At 39.0% G+C, this 26,513-nt stretch overlaps 1 protein-coding gene across 1 annotated transcript in view; it reads right to left on the reverse strand.

Moving 5' to 3' along the window:
- Positions 1–26,513, reverse strand: part of tcf7 (transcription factor 7) — an 88,547-nt gene that overhangs the window by 3,493 nt on the left and 58,541 nt on the right. Inside the window, 9 exon segments of the mRNA XM_042498634.1 lie at positions 2,116–2,188; positions 4,247–4,295; positions 7,754–7,801; positions 8,393–8,500; positions 9,720–9,882; positions 10,777–10,896; positions 12,610–12,647; positions 12,649–12,745; positions 19,080–19,167. Of these exon segments, the coding sequence (XP_042354568.1) occupies positions 2,116–2,188; positions 4,247–4,295; positions 7,754–7,801; positions 8,393–8,500; positions 9,720–9,882; positions 10,777–10,896; positions 12,610–12,647; positions 12,649–12,745; positions 19,080–19,167 (784 nt within the window).

The raw sequence follows: 26,513 nt of genomic DNA on the forward strand, positions 1-26,513 counted from the left end.
AAAAGAAGACTTGTGTACCGCTGAGCACAGCATCAAAGCAGTTAACAGGATCCCATGATCATTACCAGAATATGATATGAGTCACCAGGTTTAACCACAAGGAAAGGCGCTGGGCCATATTTAGAGAGGGAGACAGGGAGGAAGAGTGCAATAGAAAGTGATTTCTAAATGTCAGAGTTCACCATCAAAAGGCGCCTGTTACCACATCGCATGAATGGAGAGAGTTGAAAGCAGATGGGCATGAGAATGCCGTCAAAATGCAAAGCTGCAGGGAGCGTGTGTGTGTGTTGGGCTGTGGTGATAAGGATTTGCTCTAACCGCATTTACCCCCCTTTGTTCTCTCAAACCGAAACACACACACACACTTAAATTTCCATGACGTGATGGTGGGGAAGACAACGGGGTTGCTACAGTGCTGTGGTGGAAGGAGCTTTTTCTGCAGAACCACACAGATTCCTGACTCCGGCAGTGAAGCGGTCGACTGTGTTTCTACTGTAAATCCTGCTGTGAACTAAAACAGAGCAGTCTGAGAAGGTGACAGGCAGGCTTCTGGTGATTTATATTGTACTATCTCTGGGTTTATGATTAATCACAAATAATCTGATTGTTGCAATTTTGAGAAAATGTCCAAAAAACCCCCAACTGTAATCAATGTTATTGCTGTTGTAGTAAATAAACCTCATATAAGTTTGGATGAAGAGCTCTGGTACGCAAAAAAAAAAAATTCGACGTTGTCAAGATATTTGACAAACTATACAAAACCAAGTTTCCCATTTTACTTTTATGACTCTGTGACTATTCAAAAATATCACTCCAGCTGGCTTAGAGTGGTAAAACTGGGAAATTCCCAGCTTTGATTCATAATTACAAACAAGAAAGAAACATCACTGTTAGCACAATCTAATGAAATCAAGCTTTGCCACTGAACTTAATCACAACTTACGTCAAAGAGTTGAAAAGATTTTGTTAAAATGTTGGATTTTTTTTTTTTTTTTACCACAAAGGTGATACAGACCTCTGGCCTAAATTTGCAAGTTGTATAACCAGTTGAACATTTTTCCTTGTAGGAATGTCAGACTTTTGGGCATTTTTTGACACAAACTAATGTCAAATCAGAAATCCGTCAGAGCATGTTGGGTGTCATTTTTGTGCTGCCCTGATTTAAATTCCGTAATGAAAAGCAAAAAAACCCCAAAAAACATTCGTGAGTTGGCAGAGAAATATTTGTTATATCACTCCACCAACAAGCAGCTCACCTCTTTGCAAGCATGTCTCTTACAGCTTGTTATTGAGTGGTATTCCCCTTTGACCACATTAACTTTACAGTGTGATGCATGAACACCAGACAATGATTTATTTTGTAATAAATAAATCCGACGTACATGAGGAAAAAAGTAAAGCTTGCACACTAACTCAGGTAAAACCTGACGGAGATCCAACTGGGACTATCCTTAGTAAATTTGCGTGCCGTAAATGTGCAGGTGTCACTTTTTTTCCTCATGTATGTGATGTGCTTCTAATTAGTTCTCTCTCAATAAATACATCCAGTTCAAGGGTTTTTTTTCACTTGTGATGCCTCGCCTAATGTCAAGGAAAAAAGAAATTTGAATAACATGACTGATCCTGGAAATAAGCCGAACAGTAAACCGGTATAATGTGGAGCCTGATGTTTCTGACTTCAACATGTCAAATGCGTGACGGTTTTTGCATTTGTCACTATATTACAGCACACAATAATTCAATTTTCAGAAAAGCAAGTTAGTGACAAACTGCATGCGGAGCTCAGGCTGGATTCTCAAACATTCGTTGGAGGCGGAGCTCGTCTTGAGGCAGACTTAATCTCATTGGTTAAGTGTCAGTGAGTGGAGCTTAGTAACATCATAAAAAGGAAGAGGGGTGAGAGAGGAGGAAACTAAAATTACAGTTGGTCAGATAGAGATTGTAACTACCCCAAGAGCAGCTCCACCTTTGAGAAATGTTTGAAAAAGTAAAACCTCATCAGATGGGAGTCATGCACTGATGAACAGATGGTTAAATGGGAGGAGAGATGAGGAGTTGTCGGACGACAGCGGAGTGGTGCTATGGAGTGGGTAGGGCTGGATGTTTGGTACACACCTGCAAGGACCGCACCAGTCCGTTTGTTGGTTGAGGCCGAAGCGAGCCCGGCATTTCTTAGGAGAGCCCGGGTCTGAGCACAATGCACAGCATGCACATAACAAGGAGGAAAAGCAAAAATAGAGAAGAGCGGAGGAAGAAGGGAAAAAGGTTGGAAAGGACAGAGGGAGGAGAGATAAAGACATACGGAGAGAAGAGGAATAAAGGAAGAGATACGAGAGCATGTCAGGGTGGGAAGAAGCACCAACCTGGCTGTCCGTTCAGAGAAACCCATTAAGTCAAACTGTTAGTAGCCGGTTACAGCACAGCAAAACATCAACAACCACCAGAATAACCACACAAAACACACAACTTCGTTAAGCAAGTAGGACATCCTGGAAACAGGCTGTTAAGACGCACAGAGAGAGACTCAGAGAGGGCAGCCGTGCTGACATACTCTGTTAGTACAGGATTTTAAAAGGTTTTCACTTTCTGGCAAAATCACAGTCATAAACTGCTTTAACTCAACAGGTCAGCACTCTTAAAATCCAGATATACTCTTTGTTTTCTCTGTTTGAGGCTGAAGTTAAAAGGAAAAGTTCACAAAAGCACGCACATCCAGGTGACAAAAAGGCTAGGTGCTGGACAAAAGATGATACAAGAGAAGAAAAAATACATTTTTTCACAAGATAATCAGGTTTCTCTGACTGACTCTAGATACCGTAGACTAGGTTTTTATCTGAATCTAGAGCTATCCACGTAATCTTTCTGGTGATTTTGTACGACAGGGCTGTGTGTACATACACTGATATTTCTATTCATCTGTATATTCACATTTTTGCAATTTCATCTTTTTTTTCTGTCATCACATGATTAATCCACAATGTAATAAATTGTTATCTATCAATGTTTTTTCTTTCTATTTTTATGACAGGGAGCCTGCTGGGTACTAGGTGACCTGTTTGTCAGGTGACCTGGTGTAGTTTTTGAAGGTGTGTGTCTGTATTGATAACTTGTCCCATGAAGAGCATGTAGCTCCAAACGTCACCTTGGTGGTAATTATATTACATATTCATGGGAGCATAATCAAGTGTCAGACTGAAATTGGGCCTTACATTGGGAAAAAAAAATCCTTATTTTCAAAAGCTTCAGAGTATCTTTGAAACAGAGTTTTAGTTCAGGAGAGGTACTACATTCACCCTCACATTAGATAATAGCATCATTCATGCTTCGCCATCAGTTGCTCATTTATCTGCTGCTTGGCTACCGGCTGACTACTACTACATTCAGAGGCACAATGTTAGAAGAGGCAGAACAGGCATGTTTGGGGGGGGGGCACAGAATTAGGGAAAAAGTGGCCCCTCATGGTCCTCATATTGGCGTATTTTCTAATGACATTTCTAAAACTCCTTAAACCTTCCATAAGAGAGCGAGAGAGCGCGAGAGTGCATGAGTGACAGTGACGCAGCAGCGACTGAAGAAGAGAGTATGAAGTTATCTGTTGCAGTGCAATGTGAGTATGGGGGGCAGGGGGACTCAATGGGCTTATTTGCCCGGGACCCACAGAGTCTAGGATCGTCACTGCTAATATCTATCATCATCCATATTTTGCTACCAATGTCTTACATAAAATACCAGAGTCACCAGCAGGACATTTAATATTTTACACTTTTGCAATGGAACTGCTAAATATTGTTACCTTCTCTTTTCTTATGCTACCTGCTGATGTTTGTTCCTACAACAGCGTCAGCACTCGCTCAAACTACTGGGGACACATGGAGGAATTCTATCTTTTATTTTGTTAAGATATGAAATAGGAAAATATTTTTGATTGCTTGCAAACTCTAAAGGAAAAGGGAAAAAGGAAAACACCATGATATCTGACATTTTCAACTTGGACATCTAAGAGCAGGATATAACTTTGTGAACACCACCGGGGATTAAAATGTTTATAATTCAGGTTACATGGAAAGCAGAGTGGGTGGGTGGTTTGACGTTAGAGACACATCCTGCCTCAAAGACACAAGATGTTGTGCTACAGAGCGCCAACGCAATTTTAAGCTCAACTGAATTCACTCAAATACTGTGGAGTTAACACTGGGCATTTGTTTTCTTGTCTGACAAAGGAAAGGAAAGATATTTGTGTGTTTACCTGTGTTGGAGTCCTGAAGCTTCTCCCTTTTTCTCCTCTTCTTTTTGCCCTGTGGGAGAAAAAACACACAACCCCCCCAATGAAATGAGACTGGCTCAGATGTTGAAATGACCACATTGCCGTAAATTCACCATCATTAGACTTTTAAGCGAAGCTTATGAATCCATTTCTTTTGGTTTGTACTCAGATTAGTGATCAGACAGTATTTTTAAAGATAATGGGATTGAGCATAAGAGTAGCACTTTGCTTATATCTATATGATTTTGTCCTCCATAAAGAATTCCTTCATTCCTCCCCTTAATGTTTGTTCACCATCGTCAATCCCTCTTTGAGAGTCATATTCACAGTTTTTGATAAATTATCCTTTTCTTTTATCCACAGAAATCTGTAGCACTAGGTTTCTTATGTGACATTTAAATCAGTTTTAAATGAAAAAGAGCAAAGTTAAAAGCAGCAACCAGATCAAGCGATCATATTTAATGCTCTAAAAAAGCAAGAAAGAAGCAAGAAAGATAAAGAAATCTTCATAAGAAAATCTGTTCCATCAATTATGTCACTGTAAACATTACTCATGCAAAACCTGACGTGTCATTGCCAAAAAGCACAAATCAACACTTAAACAATCTTAATAAAGATCCATCAATCTTGTTTTCATATTTGCAGTCATTCTTTATTGTCTCAAATCTGATTGTAATGTATGACTGTTGAGGTAAACATCAGAGGTGTCTACGCAGATCCGGTGATGGTGAAGTTAGGCCTCATATTTGGGTGAGATGGAGGATGTGGGTACAGAGATCTACCGCCTACGCTTCAATGTCTGCCCTCCTCAGCTCGCTGTCAGCACTGTCTATGTGGTTACAACAACTCCTTCTGCAAATGCACCTCTCTGAAACTTTATATCTGTGGGCGTGCTTGTGTGTGTGTGTGTGTGTGTACATATACAATGTGTAGGATTTTTTAGGACTCGGAGGAGAAACCCTTCACAGCTGTGGGGGCGATATGGAACTTCACTTCCTGTTGCGCAAGGGGGTCCAGTGACTGTTTTTTAACAGTCAGAGTGTGGAGGGTGATGCACGAAGCCCTGACTGCTTGTATGTGTGTCGTCAATTCACAAGTTGCTCTCTATGTATGAGCTGATCAGACTCTGTTGCCCAAAAGGAATATTTTAGATTGTATTTAGTCAAATGGTGTTGTCCGTTAGAGGCAAACATTCATGGAATAAACTACCAGTACATTTTAGGGACTGTGACTTCTTAACTTTCAAAAAAAACCTAAAACCCTCCAACAATGGTTGAAAACAAACCATTCATGTACCCATACATAAACCGCTTTCTCCTCTGATGCCCGTTCCCGGGGGCATTTTTGGCTTAACATACGTTTTTACTGTTTATTGTAGGCAGTCCTATTATTTTAATGTAGTGTGTCCATTTATTATGTATTGCCTGTGAACTATTTGTGTGATGTCCTGTGGACTGTCCTATGAAATGTCTGTATTTCTGTATTATATGGTACCTGCCTTAGGACTACGGATGTAATTTAGCAATTGCACTAATTCCGGTGTATTTATTGATGGTTACTGCTGATATGTTGATCAATGTTCACTGTTCTAATTTAGTAAACTCAGTAAATAAATATATAAGATGAATTATTTTTTGCTTTCTTTAAGCTTGTGGAGATAAGATGGTGCAACAGTATGTTCAGCCTAAAGCTTCAGAATGAGCACTGCACCTGGCAGTAAGTCACCATTTGTGAACAATGTTAATATACAAAGCATTACTTAGTCATAACAGGGGTCCATATAAACTGAACAAACAGCATCCACTGTGTTATGCCTCGCTGAGCAGCTTTGATAATTCTCAAAGCTCCATGCATGATCACAGTTTACAAGAGCTCTGGTTTATAACATTCAGGACATCACGAGGATGTTTTTTTTTTTTTTTTAACAGTGAGGTTTCATAAAACAGGGTTTTTATTTTGAAAAATCTGCTCAATACACTGACATTGCCTTGTGCTGCTCTGTCAGCCACAGAATTTATAAGAGATGTAAACCTAATGAAGAATCAAGAAGAATTAAATCAGTGTGTAGTTCTGTGACATGAAGCGTCATGTTAGATGTTATAAAATGTGTTACAAACCACAGCCCAAATAAAGTGTCACCATAACTTGTGTGCCATGCCTGCCTATCTACAGAGCTCAGCTCAGTCAGGTATAGAGGAACAAGACAGTACAGCAGAGAAAAGCGCAAACAGGCTACCACTCTGACAAGAATCGAACGTCACTGAAAAGCAGCTTCTGTTACAACCAAAGCCTTTACTTCACCTGATTATGACACATTTTGCTCATTGTTTTCCAGTAGAAAACACTTATACATTACAGGATTTACAGCCCCGATTTCTTAAAAGTTGGGACACCGAGTAAAACGTAAATAAAAACAGAATGTAATGATTTGTAAATCCTTTGACATATATATAGACAAATACAATAAGTTAATATTCAGTCTGATAAATTTAATTGTTTTTTGGAAATATACACTCATTCTAAATTTGACGCCTGCAACAAATTTCCAAAAAGTTGTGACAGGGGCATGTTTACAACTGTGTCACATCACTTCTCCCTTTTACAACACTCAATTAGTGTTTGGGAACTGAGGACACTGACTGTTGAAATTTTGAAAATTAAATTTCTTTCTCAAGATTTACAAGCCAGGCCCCAAAAATCTTCAACATTTATAGACTGTCTGTGTGAAAGGATGAGCAAGAATCCCCTATGAATCTCTGAGAAATTAGTTTCTTCATTCGGGAAGCTTCTTGATGCAGCACTGCAGTGGTGGTGGTGTCATTCCACTTTACTGCACATCCATCATTTTTTAGACTGAAATGTTCCAACTTCAAATTTTATTGAGTTAATACTTGTGTCCGTTTTAAAGTGAATATCTAAATGTTAAGTATTCATTTTCCCCACTGTACTTCAAAGAGGATTTGCAAATAATTGCATTCTGTTATTAATTTCCATTTCACAGTGTCCCAGCTGATCAGAGTAGTACTTCAACCTGTAATTGTTAGATAAAACAAATGATTTTCAGGTTGTGTTTCTGTATAACCATTAAGTGTTTTCTTAGCTGCACTATCATTAAGAATGAAGGTGCCGTATTTTAAAGGGATACCCAAAAAAAACAAAATAAAAACTAAAGCAGCGAGGCCAGCCATGCGGCCCTGCTCTCTGTTAGTTGAGCAAAACGGGTTGATTTATACCTCTGTGTGCTTCAGTGGTCATAACCATGGCAACGTGCAAGACTTGGTGAATTGTATCCAAACCGACCAATCAGATCTGCTTTTGCAGCTTGTGTGTTTCTTTGTGAGGGCTGATGTGTGTGAGTCATTAAGGTTTTCTTGGAAGGTACATGCAAACTCTGCACAGGAATACCCACAACCCCTTTTCATGCAGCTCTTCACATACTCATATTTTCCCACCACAGAGGCATAAATCCACCATAAGATGTGTCCCTACCCAATCAGCTTTACTCTTTTCCCCTGCGACCCCGCTAAGGCCCGCCTCCTGCAAGAGTTCAACAGCAAACTGACAGATCAGAGGCACACAGCAGCCCAGATACAGCACATCCCCACAACATTACACTGCAACACATGCACCACACAGGTTTGACTTCCTCTGGTATTCTGGGAAACCTACTTAACTTTTCATGCCATGAAAGTCTGTTGTTATGCCTTAAGACTTTTCACTGACAGGCCTGGGAGCCAATAATCATGCAGGTTGTTGAGACAGTAGCCAGTAATGGAAGTAAATTGAGTCATTTCTTCAGCTCTAATGTGAAAACAATGATTAAAAATCAAACCCAGTTCAACAAGTTCTGGTTATTGAATTGATCTTGTTCTATTTATTTATTTATTTTTTGTCATTTTGGTTTCATGTACAGGATATCAAACCAGATAGAATAGAAGTCATATAAACATCATGTCAGGTATAAACGTCATGCCTTTTCCAAAAATATGCTGGAGTGTCTCCTTGCCTTTACACTTCACATCCCCCTGGTTACGTTTTTTGTTTTTAAATGAGCTCTGAAAACTTGTATGGAGTATGACGGAGGTGGAGGAGGCAAAAAAGCTGAGATGAAAGAAGAGAAGTACTTACGTAGTTGTCTCTGGCAGACCAGGTCGGGTAGAGCTGCATGTGGAGTTGTCTCTCTTTCCTGGCCAACTCGTAGTACTTGGCTTGTTCCTCCCGGGTCAGTGCATGCCACTGGAAACACACAAAAACAAACAAAAATCAACAAAGAAACTATTAGTGTTTTGATTTTTATAATCATCAGACATTAGTTATTTGTCCGTACTGGGTATTTTACAGTTGGTATTTTACAGTATGGTGGGTAATAAAGTCACCATGCCTTGTTTTTAGTATGAAGACTTTTTAGTCTTCATACTAAAAACAAGGCTTTTTTTAAAAGGTAAACTATGAAGGGTTTTCCTAACAAAAAAACAATGCATTGCAGTTATACTATCAAAGAATCATTTATGACCAACCAGAAATTTCAAACACAGCACTGAAAAAACACAAATTTAGCAACGCAATGCACCAAGTGCTCAAAGCTCATTTAAAAACAAGTGTGAATCTAAAGTTGGCTTTCACTTTCATTGACAGTACTGTTAAAAAGTGACAAATACTGCTGTATACTTTTAATGTATTTCATTATTTTCTTTTTATATTTCAATCCTAAAGACATTAGAGAGGACAGAAAGAAAGAGTAAAAAAAAATTAAAAATTTAAATTCAATTTTACATTATAGACAATGCGTAAGTTATCTTTTTGCATTTGAGAGCTTTGATCATGATCATATTAATAATAAAAATAATAATGACTTCATATGTATACCATTTGTGTGAGCATAGTGACAAAGTGCTTTAACAAAGGACATTTGAGACAGTAATAAAATAATAACAGCTGGAAGTAAAACCAGATGAATGAGATAAAATAGAAACAAAAAACAAAACAAAACAAATAATAGTAAGTAAAATAATTACAGCCCATTTGATAGAAAATCAAAAGTCAGTTAAATAAAAGGTTTGTTTTTGGCTGACATTTAACAGAAATACTGGTGCAGATTGTATACATGAAATAATCCCACAGTTTAGGCGCCACGACAGCAAATGCTGGGTTGTCCTCTGTTGCAAATCTCAACTTCAGTTGGTAAAAAAAAGCTCTTCTCACAGTTCCCAGGTGTATAATACAGTGTGTTCTGCATCTGAACTGCATGAATGGTATGACAAACTTCACTGTTTTATCAGGATCCCAGTACCACCAGTCAGTGTTGTTATGATCTCAGTATCATCAGTATGTGGGGGAAACAGAGTTCACGTTACTAAAGTCCTCTCATGTTCCTCATGTGTGAAATTACAAACTGACCTGGAAACAGGATTAGTCTGCACTTGTGTGCATGTGTGTGTACGTGCGCATCCCTCACCCTTCGTCCCAGAATCTGGTTGATGGCGGCGCTCTCCTTTAATGTGCACTCGGCGATGACCTTCGCCCTCATCTCCTTCATGTAGAGCATGAAGGCGTTCAGGGGTTTCTTGATGACCGGCTTCTTGGGCTCCTTCTCCCGCTTGGCCTCTACGTGTGGTTTCCTGAAGGCAGAGAGGAAGAGGAGGAGAGTGGCAGGAGGAAGAGGAGGTAAAAGGGGTTAAGGAATGGTGAAGGATTTATAAGGGGACAATCAGAGCCAGCTTTTGCTGTGTTACTTATATGCAGAAGATATCATGAAATACAACCGTCAAACACGGCAAGCCTTAGCTGAGAAGATCGATTGCACTGTCATATCTGTACGATAACATTAAGCTACAACCCGGGGGATGGTTAGCTTAGCTCAGCACAAAGACTGGAAATGGGGAGAAACAGCTAGCCTGGCTGTTTTCTAAGGTAAAAAAATAAATCAGCCAACCAGCAACTCTAAAGCTCAATAGTTAACAAAATATGTAACTTTCTTCAGACTGTACGTTAATATTTTATAAAAAGATACATGTTTTTTATCGATCTTTTAAATTTTGTGAATATTTCTGAATATTTTAAAATAAAATAAAATAAAAATTCCCAACATGTTGAACTTTTCCTTTAGGAAGAAATAAAAAGGGAAAAGTCGATGTTTCGGGTAACTTGCAATACACACAAGACAATATCCATCAATATCCATGTGGCTTGATTGATTTAATAATTGATACTTTGAGAGAGATAAATACTTGAGAGCTTAATAATTAATAAGCATGAAATTAGTAACATGAGCTATGAGTCGGGTTAAGATTCCAGTCTGAAATTATAGTCAAAACCTGCAAGGGAAAACTAATTAAGAGTAGTGATATAACAGAGAATGAATAAGCACAAAATGCAAAATTAAAAGGCTGGATAAAAATGAAAAGAGATGAATATGATGAACAGTTTAAAGGAGAGTAGTGTGACTGAGAGGAGGAGAAACAGTGGAGAAAAATGACAAAGCAAGTGTGGCATGAAGTGCAGGCAATACTTACACGTACATGCCCCTGTCATACTGATCGTGCTCCTGTTTGCCTGAAGGGGGCACTATGGCTGGGTGGGGGATCCCTGTAGGATGCATGCCTGATGGGCCAAGCATCAGAGAGTGAGGGAACCTGGTGGAGATGAAAGAAAAAGGTGGAGGAAGACAGGCAGAGAGACAGAGAGTGACATAAAAAAGCTTTAGTTAGTTCAGAGAAATGCTTTGAGTCTGGGGCCAAGGGGACGGACAGCATCAGAGCAACAGCGTCAGCTTTGGTAAGCGGTGAGCTTGAAAGCATGAAAAGCTTCTAGGATTGATCGTTTGAGTGCTGAATTTAGTGAACACGGGATTTCTGCCTGTATGAACATATCAGTCGATTGGCTCACACTGAAGCTTTTTAAATGAGCATGGCACTTAAATTGTGTGATTTGGTTCTATTTAATCTACTCTGCAATGATGTAAGCATTTGTCACCACTAGAGGGCGTCCAAGCATTACTGAGTGAGAGGTTTGAAGGCAAAAAATACTCACATCTTTATTGCCATCTGTGAGAGGTCTGAACTCAGTCAGTGCACTTCTTAACATCTTAAAAAAATATTTTTACCATCTAAAATATGATCAAAGTATATTAATTTAAGTGTAAAAGAAGGCCATTTTGGGAATTCTGTTTCCAAAAAGAAAACCCAAGGTTGTTTCTGCACCTTCACATACTGATGAGATAAAAGGGGCAATAATAGAGTCCGATTGACAATGAAGCAGCAATAAGCATCAGCTCCTGGAGCAGAGTGGGCGTCGGGGTCAAATAATAAGCAAAAAAATATTCATATTGTTTGTTCTTAACCTGCTTGGAGTAACAGCCCATAGGCATGGTTTACCACAATTGGCAAATTCAGGTAACAGCAACAGAAATACTTTACAAAGAACATGCATAAATAAAAAGTTGCAAGTTAGTTAATGCTTACAGCTTGGAAAAAAAGATATATTTCCCAACTGAGCAACAAGTTAAAGGTATGATATAAAAAATCCAGGTAATATGATAAATGATCTGGTTTTCATGTTATTGTGATTTTCCCCCAAAAAATGACATATCACTGATGCAATGTGGCCCGATGCAGGTCTAAAACAAACAATATGAAAGGCTGGCTGATCTTTGGTTCGGCTTTGTGAATGAAAGAGACAAGCTGACGAACTGGCAAAGCGCTGTAGCGAGGAAGCATCTGTCTGTTGCACTCAAGACTTACGAGATTGCTTATTATCAAATGTGTCAAATTTAAGTCACAGCTTAAATAAGCGCATGAAAAACCCTGGCTGAACAACACGGGGACATAGTAGCTCACACAAACTTTCACCTGGCTTGTACTCATATTTTTATGGTGCAAAAAAAAAAAAAAAAATCTTGCTGCATGGGACAATGTGGCAGGGTCTCACACAACATTTGTGTTTTTTAGAATGCAGATTTAATAATGAGTGTCATGGATTAGGAACAAACACAAATAAACTGAAGTTAAAGATAGAAAGGGAAAAGCAGTAAACGTCCTGAGTGTGTTTCCGTGTGTTTCTGTGTGTGTGTGTGTGTGTGTGTGTGTGTGTGTGCATGTCAGTTGTTGGTACTCTGCAGCAGGGACTAGCTTGGCTTGGCTCAGTTTGCCTCGACTCGGCTTGTTTTGGCGAAAGACAGAACTCGTCCTGTTTACAGCACACTGGCTCCAATGGGACTTTTACAGCAGCTGTCCAATGAAGGCTGACACAGAAGCTGAATGGAAAACTCCTGCTCAGGCTTTTTGGATGTGCTGTAAACAGGAGTTGATGATAATGCAGAGCGTTTGCTGGTTGTTTTTTGCTTTTACTTTCTTGGCTCAGTCTGGCTCAGTCCGTCCAGCAGGCTTACGATACCTGGAGTAGGAGGAGGCGCTGGAGAGGTTGGAGGAGTAGGGCTGCCTGAATCCACAGGGGGACAGGGCAGGATAGACTGGCTGGCTCTGCCTATCACGGCACAGCAGAGGGGGAGAGACGGCAACAGTTGGTGCCGTTTAGCTTATCAGGTAAAAGATTATTGATCCCCGTTAAGACGTTTAGCCCTTAGATAACTTCTATTAAAAAAAGAAGAGGCTAAAACTGGTACTGTATCCTGACAGTAATACATCAAACAGATAATCTGCAAAAACATCATGATCTCCGTCTCCTCCTTGTGCTCCTAATTGAATCTGCCTAGGAGCCTTCAACACACGGTAAAGACAAGTGAACAAAATGGCATTCTTCTGTGAAAGTGAAAGCATTTCATCGTTGTCTTTTCTGTTTGCTTGTCTTTGCCGTGTGCGCTGTTTGCTCGATATTGACACTGCACCAGAGACGCTTCTTAGCTCTGATTGGTTGTTTTCATTCAGGTATGAAGGAGTCTTGCAAATGTAATTAGGAGCATGAGGTGGCGGTGGAGGAACATGATTTTTTCAAAAATGATCTGTATCCTGTTCTATTGTCAGGATATAATGATAGTTTTGGCAAATATGACATACGTATTTTAGTTACCTTTCTGTAGCTCTGAGGTCAATTTAATTCTACTGTTATCTTTATTTAAGTTCATCATTGTATTCAGTAAAAATCAGATACACCTAAAAAAAAATGTCTATAAATCATGTCTATGTGTGTCAGTTTCTATAAACATAATATTCAGTTGCTGTTTTAAGATATTTAAACTTGCACATTGTCAACAATTTATCGTTTGCATCTGGAAAAACTTTCTTTTTTAATTGTAATGTTGATTCTGAGCTAGCTGGAATGATAAATAATAGTTATCTTTTTTCTCTATCATTTGAGATCCTGTAATTTATACATTATTATTTATAATTAATATAAGTCACTTGCTTTGAGTTTTAGGAGAGATTTTTGGAGAAGCCGTCAGCTTCCCATCTTTCCTGAACAGTTTCTTTTTGAAGCATATGCATTAAAATGATATGAGGAAATGTGTTTTAATGTATGCATGTATTCACTTTTATATTGCTACATTGTGTAATATACAAATGAATAACTATGCCAAATTGATTTCAGCACCAGTATATTTAAATATTCTCATCTATCAATAAAGTGAAATCTAGTGCTTTAATGCTCCTTTGCTTCTACAGAAGCATCTCTTGCTTTTGAAGGGAGCTCTTGTGATGGTGTGATGCATGGTGATCCCCCCCCCCGGAGAGTCTGGATCAGCTCTGTTGACAGCTGTGTGTCAATACTTGGCTTACCGGGAACAGAAACACACACACTCACACACCGCGGGAGGTCGAGGGTGGGGATGGGATGTAAGCAAGAGCCTTTGATATGTAGAAAACCACACTTCTACCTCCTGAGAGCCAACACAACCCCCACACTTTAGCTGATTTATCCTTACGTTTCAACGTATGCAAATACACAAACTCCAATACACATCTAACCTTTAAACCCCTTTTTTTACAATCATCCCACATTTCCTCCTCTCATCCTTTAGCCCCAGGTAGAGGGAGCGCTACACATACAGTAAAGCCCAGCGGCAGAGGCCTTTGGCTGGGAAGAGATCCAGAGATCGCTGGGCTCAGCTCCTGGAGGACCATTCATGCTGTAATCCTGTTAAAAGCGAGGTCACACTACAACACAGGTCAAGTGTTGTTCAAATAACAAGCAAGCTGAACAACCGGTGTGCTTTTTATCTCTCAAGGAAGCTGCACACATTAGGTCTCAGAATCCATAAATCCATCAATACATCCATCAATCAATTTGATGTATTAAAGGTTCAAACACCAGCCCATTGTATACACCGTTATACAGCTCACACACATCAAAATCCTAACAAACAGCAGCTCCTGAGTGACGGTGAAGCCACAATCCAACAGAAAAATACCTCCCATGTGACAGGCATGGTTGGACAGAGGTATGCTGGGAATGAAATTAAAAACCAGGCGACCTGCTCTATTGTGCTCTCACAAGCGCCTTGTGAATTTTCTTTGTTGCACTTTGACTACAAGTAATTACATCCCTCCAAACTGATCGGTTCAGTCAAAGGTAATGAGCTTGAAAATGTCAGTCAGCGTCTGTGTCTTTGAGAATGACAGCAAAGGGAATAAGCTTTCATGATTACAGTAACTGTTTTTTCTGACACTTACGGCTTCAAAAAGACCTCTGAATGCTCTCCTGTTCTCCAGGTATTACCTCAGGCAAGGACCAATAAGCAGGTTTCAACTTACTCGAAGTACAAAGGTGGTCATAAAATGTGACATAAAGTAAAGCCAGAAAAGGTTTGCTTTTCTGGCCATTTCGGCAAATTCTATTTTCAACCTCCAACACAATTTCCAGAGTGGGGGGCAGGGATTGAACCTCTCTCTGTAGCTCTCCATTTGTATTTAGTACAGAATTATTTTTGTCACTTTTTGCGTGAACCAAAAAGTGCAACACTATGAATATCTTCTCTCTGAAGCAAATTTTACATCGTGTCCAAAAGTGGAATTTGACTGTCCAGGTCAGTCACGTGATGCCTTAGGGCCCAGAAAGACTTTTTCCCTATTGATTTACACTGGAAAAGAGACATCTAAAAATCTGTGTATACAGTTTTTTGTGAGCATCAAAACCTCAGCTGGAAATTACTCATTTCATTTTCAAGATTTCATTCATTTAGTTGTATAAAATGTAGAAAGTCTAAAAGAGCCGCAAGATTAAATTATTTGATTATCATTTAAGCTAGCAGAGCTCTAAACTGGAAGTCAGTTGGCGTTAGTCTATATTGCGCCTGCTATATGAGCCCGATAATGAGGAAGATCCAGATACTTTCCAACTGCGGAAATAGAGCATTTTTTGCTTCATGCACTACTGAGCAGTTCTCACAGGAATGAACAGGCCCCAAACACTAGGTAACTCACATTCAAAAAGTCTGAGACTGATGAACAGCACTGCAGGTAAGAGGGAAAAACATGGGAGGGTAAACTGTCCCTTTAAGGTGGAACAGGAGGAGGCTGCACTACACTCTCAATCTGCAAAGAGGTTTTTTAACATCCTCATCAGCTCTCATTTCATACTGTATTTAATAATGCAACATGTTTGTGAGACTCATTCTCTCAACACAGCAGTCGCCACCGCAAAGCTGCATCCTTACAAACAACAAAACACATCTCGAATAATTCTTGACCCCCTCCTGCTCCGAGGCAACCAACAGACAAGTCAACAGGCCCGGGGGACGTGCGGAGGTGGTCATGGAGGGACAGGAGGGGAGACCACGCTAATAGTGGAAACAACAGATTGACATTTAACCGCTCGTTGTCTATGTTCCCCCCTACTCCTCCAACAAAGAAGCACACTACAAGGGGCCAAAACAAGCAGATAATCTGGGTTAAAGGAGATTAGCTGTTAATAATATTTGTGAAAATCCATAGTGAAGTGTCTGAAAAAGATAAAACGCCTGTAAATCACAGACTTGAGAAATGTCTGGGGACAGAGAGCTGGTCCTACAGAAACATGAAAAACAGACATAAACACACACGTATGTGTACAAATGCACAAAGTTTTAAGCTTCCGTTCCAAATCTCCGTGACATTTGATGTAAGCCTTTAACTGTTCCTGCAGGGGATTTTGTCCAGGCACAGATGCTGTAGGTTGTAATAAATGGATTTGTGTTGATCCATAAATCAATGGAAGTCTGACATTATAAGTTCACAATCAACCAGCATGACATCGCAAGCTCACAATCGACTCAGAATTGAAACTCTTAAGAGAAACGACTAAATATGGAGCAGATGTGGCTGCTGCAGACGCCCCACATTACACAGCTTCCCATGCTGCTGCTGCTTCATCCCCATTGGGAACTATTGGCAAAATCGAGAAACAGACTAAGAAACCAAAGCACAATGTAGAGGATAAAAACCAAAGAATCAATTTTTCGCAATCTAATTTTGGGGGTTTTTGCTAGTTTATTCAAAGGCAAACTCTACCTGAACTTGCCAAAATTGCTCCAAATTTTCCTACCTTGATGAAGACTGACACACACATTTGCGATAAGATAGTATATTTAACGAGTCCAAAACAATTAAATGACTTTTTCTCCTACTAAGATGATCTCTTGGCAATAACATCCAGTTTTAAATCACATTAAGCCATTAATAGTCTATATGCCAGCTTATAGATCCTTAGTGTGAACCCGGAAATGTTAAGTACCCCAAAGTTTTATGCTATTAAAGTATAGTATGCATCCCTAACATTAAGAAACTGCCAGATGCTAACTTCCATATGTTGGGAAATTTTGCATTATTGCATATCTTGACAGTACTTCAGCAACTGCTTGGCCAATTTGGACATTGTTGGGGTGGTTTAGGGGTTATTGAGGATGCTGAATCAATTTCTTATATTTTTGAAATTCAAAATGGATTTTTTAAACAAGAAGTCTGCATATTTTAACTGCAGTTGGGCTGATTTTGATTAAATTTTATTCAATTTAGACATTTTAGAGGACACTGAACTAAGTCGATTAGACATGTATTTTATTCTTTCTCTTTTATGTTTCTGAAGTAACTGAAATAACTTCACATCAATTAGAAATTGTACAATATTAATAAACACATGAATAGAACAATGCAGGAAGTTTACATTTCACATCACCACACTGAGTTGATGCACAATTTGTAAATGTTAAGAAAGGCACCTATCATAGCAAAGGAAGTATAATAAAGTCATGTTTAACATGTGGGACACACAAGTCCTGAAACAGTTTTTCTACCACAAATTACAAATGTACACTAGTTACACATGTTATAACAGCTGATAAACTCAGATCAAAATATGAATTAATTTTATATTATGCAATGCAACATATGCAAGTTAGCATCTGCCAGATTCTTAATGCTGGTGACCCTTAATATACATTTATAACATAAAACTTTGGGGTACTTAACATTTCCAGGTGACTTTGCTGGCAAGTAGACGTAACCACATTCTGTTATGACAATTTATATTAGTTAGTAAAAACATGCACTCAGAAGACTCTCTTACGACTACACAGATAGAGATTTTTAACATCCGTAACACTGTTGGGAATTGTTTGCTACTCAACACTATTTTGGTTGTCAGTCGTCCATATTCCTTTTGTTTAGAGGCCACAAGTTGAAGTACAAAACACAGAGGATCAAAGGAAGTGGTTTCCATGCCAACGGAGGCCTCAGGTTAGCTGCTATGACACCAGGTGAGACAGTGATGTATGTAACACTGACTTGGGTCAGAGTGTGTTTGTGAGGATGTGTGTATATGTGATGATGATAATGATGATGAAGATGTTTGGGAAGGTAGAGGTGAGTTATGAAGATTAGCAGGTGACTTTTTTGGGGTGCCAATGAATGTTTGGGGGTTAGAAGATAAATTAGATACAGGTTAATGGTTTAAATTCTGTTATGAATGAACAGCAGAAGCATGTTTTCGTTGTCTGACCAACAACACAAAATGCAAATATATACAGTTTACTGTCACAGAAGGCTCAGAAAACCAGGAAAATCTTTACATTTAAATTAATTCATTTATGGTACAGTGTGTAGGATTAAGGGGGATATATTGGCAGAAATTGTATATAATCTAATAAGAACATTTTCTTCAGTGTATAATCACCTGAAAATAAGAATCTTTTGTTTTTGTTGCCTCAGAATAAGCCTTTTATATCTAAATCAAGAGTGGGTCCTCGTCCACGGACTCTGCCGTGTTGCATCATCACGTCTCTAAAGTCGCCCAAAACGGATAAACCAAACACTGGCTTCAGATAGGGCCTTTTGCATTTTCACATCGGCCTCCGTATTTAACAGCCTCTCCACGACACACCAAACAGAATTGGAAAAACACTGATTTTTGATGTGAAACTACCTTTTTTCAGTGTTTGTACCAGTTTAAAATTTGTTTAGGAGAGCTCCGCATAAGAACAATGAACATTGAAGGAAGTGTAACCAGGAGTTTATGTTTCAAACACAGAGGAGATTTCAGCTGGTTGTTATCTGCAGTCCTAACAACTAGATGCCACTATATCCTAAACACGAATCCTTTAAATGTTTCATTAATTATCAAATAGCTACTGATTAATTTTTTTTACCTATAAACCGATACATTTTTCGACTGATTTTGTAAGCTCGCCTTCTATGTCATCATGTAAGAGACAGACTTATTCTATTCCTTTACGTTAGGGAAGGATTGTTAAGTTACACAGTAACAAGGTCATCACAAGTGCACAAAACACAAAAGACTGAGTGAGTCACAGCATGTACAGATGTGTGTGTGTGTGTGTGTGTGTGTGTGTGTGTGTGTGTGTGTGCACGCGCGCATGTGTGAGACTCACCAGCCCATGGAGGGAGAGATCTGGCCGACACCGCCTGGAGGGAGGGAGTAGTACCCTGAGAGGTCCTGGGATTGATGCCTGTGAATGCCTGGAGGCAGGCGCACACGCACGCACGCACGCACACACGCACACACACACACACACACACACACACACACACATTAACATCATCTTAATCACTCTTTCCTCTCTTGTATTTTGTCACTGAAGTGATAAAAAATACACACACTAAATGAATGTTGCCACCCCCCCCCCTTTAAACACACACACACACACTCTCATGGTCAGGTCAGGTCGGCGGCCCCCGAACCTGCCTCCGAGTCTGATAGGCTATTAGCGCTATTAGTAGTCTGGGAACCTGCTATTAAACACAAAGATACCCTCAACACAGATCACACACTTCTGTTCCCATCCTGTTACAGTGTGTCGCTGAGAGTGTGACGTGATACTTTGTGTGTCTGTGTGTTTTGGACCCTCCACTGGGAGCCGATGTCGCCAGTTGGTTTCACTGGTTTATTCTACACAAGTTAAAGTCCCCACATTTTAAAAACATACTACACAGACACTGATAGACACACACCCAAACACGCACACAAACAAACCATCGCACATTCTTCATCTCTACTTTTAGCCAAAAATGTTTTCCAACAAAAGAAACACAGACAGCTCGACTCTGTGCCCTCACACAGTAAATATCCAGTCTCTCTCTTTGTGCCCTTCAAAGGAAGTCATTTGTCAACAGGCAGCACCTAGCACTTAGCGCGGCCCGGCTGCTAACCTGTGTTTGCAGCAGAGGAATGCTCTAGATGACTGTAATTTGGCCGCGGCTCCGGGCCTGTTTCAAGACCCCGAGCCACTATAAATCTGGACGACAGGAATGTGACTGAGTCAGTCGACCTGTCTCACCACTCCGATCCTCCCTCCCCTCCCTCTGTCTGTCCCGCCACGCCCTTCCTCCCTTCTCCTCATCCTTTCTTACTGCCCTCCGCCCGTCAGCTGCCCAGACTTTTTACTCCACGTTTTTGTCCTCCTTCTCACCTCTTGTTTCTCTCCTTCTCGATCTTTTCCTGTTCTTCCTCATTCATTGCACACATTTTCTTTCCCTTTATCCATTCCCAGGATTTATCCATCCCCCTATATTACGTTTATGATCTCCTCCACATCCATTCTAGCTTTCATCTCTGCCCTCTCCTGGTTTCTCTACCATAACAAGACAGATAAGAAAATTTTTTTTTTTTTTACACGCACCACTTACAGCGGGCGAAACTAGAGGTTATTCTGTTGAGAAAAAGGAAAACAGAAACTGCATCTTAAATTCATTAAAATATGAATAATGGGTCAATTTTCAGAAACTGCTCCCGGACCGAAACTGCAACCTGTAATACTGCGCCCGATCTGCCACCTGCACTTATGACCAATTGGTTTCACAACCCAATGATGCAAGAGTCACATCCCAATCCTAAACTTTAAATCCTACGATAATCACTCATTTCATACATGTGAAAGTAAGACAATTTTTTAAAAAAATGTTTAGGAAATACAGTTTAGATTAATATTTTTTGCTCAACATAATGCGTAACATTGAACCTTAAATCATTTAATTATATTACTATTATTCTCATTTTATTTTGATATTTCTGCCAACCAACACCTGCGACCCAACCCACATGTTCTTTTTTTACCCAGAACTGAACCGGGAAAACAAAATTAAGAACAAATACACAGATTTGTGCCATTAGCACTTAAAAGTTATAGTCCTGCAAGAAAGATGAAGTATAAACAGCTGCAGTATCTTTGCATTCTTCCTTCAAACTGGACAAGAACAAATCCAACACAGCATCTTGTTTTGCCAGAGGGCTTTCATCAGGCTGAATGTGCCCTGAGGCTGGTATAGATTTCTGTCTGTGTTAATATTGTAGAAGATAAAAGTGAATCGATAAATTGCTTTTGATTACATCTGCTAAACTCAGCAGATTGCCCTAATAAACCATTTACAATAAATTTTAAATGTTAGTGGATACTGGTGAATAACAACATTAACAACAACCAGTGTTAATACATCTTTTAATACTGAGATGGTAAACTTAACATCCTTTGACTGTTGATCTGTCACACTTGAATGTGATGGAAACATGAGGCCTGTTTCTGTAAGTCATGTTTTTGCAGCCCTGTTTATTGTTGGGAAACCTGCAGGGGGAAATTAGCAGCAGTAATGGGGCAGTTTTCTTTGGAATGCCCCTTTTAAAGCAGCCGTCTTAATGACAGCTAAAGCAACTATCTCACGGCCTCCATGTCAGCGTCTTGGGAAACAACTTAGAAAGGGAAACCATTTGAGTCAAACCTGGCTCTGAGCTCGGTATCAGAACGTGTGTGTGTTAAACTGAGACTCGAGGAGCTGAAAATAGTATTCCTGCACTGATAATGTGCTGTGGTGGTTATAACCACCACAGTGAAAGTGCTGCAGCATCCGAGCCTTTAAATGACTTGACAAGCAGCCTGTGTGGTGTACATAAAAGAGCCCGAGACCAGACTTAAGTTTGTAGCATTATGTTACAGTAAGGGCGGTAATGAGTGCTGACAAATTTTACTCAAGTGAAGAAACAGATACTTTGTCAAGAGCAAACATCAGAAATCACAGTAATACCAGAAGTCCTTTTACTCTACAGTGTAAAACTACAGGGTATTAAAGCCATGTCTAATATGACTCCTCATTTTTATCTTATTATTCAGCACATTTCATTTCCAATTCAGTTTCCCTTTGTCTTCAATGCTGTTTTTGAGCAGAGTGAATCACTCTCGCCATCAGTCATCCGAAGAGTGACAATAGGGTACTTTTTTTATCAGAAGGCAACAAATGAATTCAAAAGTAAGTCACTTTAAAGCAATAGTAATTGCAAGAGCTAATGTTATGAAAGATATCAAACTTAGAAACAAAACTGAAACGTGATATTCTAAACTTAACTCAGAAAAATGTATTTAAGAGATTACAGAATTGACTCAAAAGCTACAGCTAACATAATTTTACGACCAATTACCGAAAAAAAGCGTCGGCAAGAATAAAAAGTTTGTTAACATATAGGTCAATATAAAGACAAACATTGGCCCAAACATAATTCAAACAGGAATATAAAGTGCGTTTTTTGGGGACAATTTTCAGATGTGGACCGATATACATCAGGCGCTCTCGTGAGAAGCAGGATGGTGTGAGTCTTCATTAATATGAATGAATGGCGTGGCCTACTGATGTGTGCTTTTAAAAGGTGTACTATGCAGGACTGTCGGTTACTGTTTGTAAACAGGGTCACAAGTGAAAGTGAAACTAAAATCCAATCCCATCTTAATTCTCGTTTGGCGTTTAGCCTCGCTTTTTTGGCGCTATATCTCTTGATGCCTGCTGCTTACAGTCTGTCACCTATTGTTACCTTTCTATAAAGCTCCGAACCTCACCTGAATGCTGTGGGGGTACATGCCCGTAAACGACCCAAGCATAGAAAACAAAAAAAAAAAAAAAAAAAAACGGTAGAGGGCAGACTTTCTGCAGAAAACACATACTGTCCCACACTTCTTGTAGGTCATAAGTGATAATGGGGAGAGATTTCTGTATGAGTCGGTACATTGTTGTTATTATTTGTTTGGTTTTTGGGAAAATCCTACATAGTTTGCCGTTAATCGTATTGGAACAACAATAGATATCAGTAGCACAGAGGCTTAAGATATACCCGGCTTTAAACAGACACTACTTATTATTGTGATAAATTCATTGTTGTTTTGATCTTTTCATGGATTTGCTGCAAAAACAGGAAAAACAGAAAAGATCTCCATCCTTTGCTCTTGTAATGCTTCAAACGCAGCAAAAACCTAAAGTTCTGCTCAGGTGACTGAAGCATGCTGTTTGCAGCTTGCTACTTCACACTTCTGTACACACACACAGTAATATCTTGAGACCACATGAGACTATACAGTAAGTGTTGATCGGTGTTCATTTTGCACATAGAAGTGTGACAGCAAGCAGACATGTTTCATTTCTGCTTTTTCTCTCTGTATTCCACACTCAATCCGAGCCAACAGTCATTTAGAAACAGTCAAAGCAATGTGGCAGCGCTGGATCGAATGGAAATGAATACTTTTGAATCATATGTTGAATGTGGTGTTATGGTTGAGTGGAGAAAGGACTGAACTGAGTGGACTGAGCAGCTGGCTCACACAATGTCAAAGATGAACCGACCAAAGGGTACTTAAATTTGTGATCGTTTCATGACTACAATTATCCTAAAAAATTTAAATTAGCACATCTTTTTTTTTACCTAGTATGCCAAATCTATGAGTGTGTTTACAAGGACATGAATAATGTGTTCGGAGTAGCCCGTTACGTGTTTGAGCATGTAAACGCCATATTCCGTTTATGAGAAACCCAAAGTTCAAAGTTTTGAACTTTTTATTTGTTTTATGCTTAACCAATTAAAAATGTATATTTCACAGTGTTATGTTAACAAAAACAAGCAAACAAGATTTGGGTGAGATAAAAAGGAGAATGATAAAGTGAGAAAAAGTAAAAACAATTTTTTAAATAACTGAGTCAAACATACATACATCTATAAAGTTCTAACATGTTTTAATCCTACAGATAAAAACAACATTGTTGCAAATATATATATTTTTTAGAAATTCAATCTCCATGCTATTTTTTCCTCTCTGTTGTCCTGCTTTTTTATCAGATAAAAACAGCAGCATCAGAGTGACCTTTTACTTTAATACGATCAAACATGCATTCTTTCAAGATAACATAAAAACAGAACACACTCTCTGGTTACCACGGAAACTGGCATCCTTGCATCCCTGTCATTGTCACTGAAAGTTTCTAATTTAAAGTCTCTTGCAGTATTGTTGTGGGGTGATGACGTTGAGTGGGGGGAGGCTTACTTGTGACAGAGTCTGTACTCCCTCTGTAGTGACTTTGAAACTGAGCTGCAACTAATTTTAGAACTGGGATTAAGAAAACATTTTGTTTAAACACAGTTTTACAAATACATTTTCACTGGGCTGGGTTATTGTGTTTATTCTGGTGCCTGAAAAGGTGAAACTGATCTGCACAGCAAATTTTAGGTGGAAGAAGATATTTCATTTCACATAAATCGGGTGCTTAGAGGGCAGTGTTGCAATACAATGATAGAGCAAGGCACGAGACATAAAGTTTTGCTTTCATTTTAGCTATGAAAAGAAAGTTTGGGGCTATAAAGCTGAAGTATTACTAAAGGTCCTCCAGGAACGTTTTTTTTAGCAGCAGTGAAAACAGACAGTGGGCGCTGATGGAAACACCACAGGAAGTAAACTGCAGTGAAAAAGTGAAAGCTGTGAACTCAACGTACAACCTTAAAGAGGTTGAAGGAGACTGAGGTTTCAACTGGGGGCAGAAATATAACTAAAGACCAGTTCACTTATGTTACACTAAGCGGCTGTCATCTATAATTAGCTGTAACATCGTATTGGCTGTCACCAACATGACGACAACATGAAACCTCTGAATGCAGAGTAACAGGAGTTAAATGATGAACTTCTATACAAATGGTTAATCCTGGTATATCACTTATCATTGGTAAAGTAATGCAGGAAGAGAGAAAATGTAATCATGTCTCTTATGTAAGCTGTGATAATTATAGGCCCGGAGAATGACATAAAGGAACTGGCAGAGCGAAGAAATGATTATAAGATACATACAGGTTAACCCTGAGGATATGTTTAACTATAATTTCACAATTGTTCAAACAATGAACAATCAAAAGCGTTTCAGCTCGGAAATAATGTGCATCTGTTAAAACATCACACTAAAATTTTTGTAACAGTGGCTGAGAAGTGAACAGAGACCTTTATAAGCAGAAGCAGTACAGCACATAACTCAGACTCAATTATATTATTTGTTAGATAATGTTAAAGACAGAAACAATAGTTTAAAACAGTTTCCAATTTCAGAATTTGTGACTTCAAACCATCCCAGCAAATTCAGCATTTTGGTTGCTGGTTGCTTGACAAAAGCTACAGCCAGATATGACCGCAAAGGTAAAACAAAATTTAAAAAAATAAAGAAATACCAAAATTCAACAAGTCTGGTGATATTTTTCTACACAAACATTAAGTATGAAGATAGAGTGATTAGATGGTGACAGCACTGAGAGAAGGTTTGAGATGCTATTTAAAAAGACACAAGAGCCTTCACCTGACAATAAGACATGTGAATCAGGTGACAAAAAGGGATCATGTTATGGCATTTTACTTTAATAGTCAAAAGCCTGATCCATGCTTCTTTTACAAACAGATATGGTGGTGTTTTTATATATTTTTAGGAAATCAGATGACAAATGTTGGCAGGAAAGCACTGATATTACAAATCTACATGTGTTAATAGGAATGAATGTAGTTTTTATATTAGTTGGCCTGCACTGACTTACACATGTGCACATACTTTTAGTCATCTGTGGTAAAAATGTCATACAGCAAACAAAATAAACACACTGGGGGCTTTTGAGAGACTCATTCTTTGCATTAGAAAGACCAGAAGTGAGTGTTTTAACCAGTGTACATGAATGTCAAACCTGCCTTTAGCTGGATAGCCCCACAGAGAGCATGAATGAGGCTTCTGAATGTCGCAGCTGAGTGTTTGTCCCCGCTGGCCACCATATGCTCTCTTGTGCCTTGGGACAATCAAATCAAAGCTGCTCTCCATAGACCAGTAGTATCTAAACTAAGGGTGTTCAAACTGATCCACCATTGATCATAATCGTCAAATATTTATTCTAAAAAGATGGATCTGCAGTTTTTCTAAAAGAAGGGCCAATAAGATAACACTAAACATGCAGAATAAATCATCAATGTGCCTTTAAAATGCAATAAAAAACATAGACTAGTCATCACATTTGTGTGTGTGTGTGTGTGTGTGTGTGTGTGTGTGTGAGAGAGAGAGAGAGAGAGTAAGAGAGATGTGTGTGAGAGAGATGATTTAATTAACCTCTGTTTTTTATTAAATAATGATAAGACAAAAAATCTTACGTTAAATAAGTTTGACTGATGTGACAAAACTATTTGTTTTGGCTCGAAAATTGACTGAAATGTTCAATATAATCTGATGGCTAAAAAAAATTGACAAAGATTCGACTAAAATGCTCAGACTTTAATTCAACAAATAAAGTTTTGGCTGAAAGACAATCAAAAATGTGACCATTCTGTGTAACTAATTTAAAATGTGAAGTAATGCTTTGTTTCATGTACTGTTTTCCCTGTTTTTACACATTTAATGTGTTTTCATGAGGGGTAATTTACTACACTTTTGTACACATAATAGATAGTAAGGAAAATCAGTCTTTGCAAGTTGTGAACTGTTCACAACGTGCAGCCACTGTTGATGGGCACAATCCAAAAAGTCTGGGAACTGGTGATCTGACC

Source organism: Plectropomus leopardus, chromosome 13, assembly GCF_008729295.1.
Source record: "Plectropomus leopardus isolate mb chromosome 13, YSFRI_Pleo_2.0, whole genome shotgun sequence".
NCBI classification, from domain to species: domain Eukaryota; kingdom Metazoa; phylum Chordata; class Actinopteri; order Perciformes; family Serranidae; genus Plectropomus; species Plectropomus leopardus.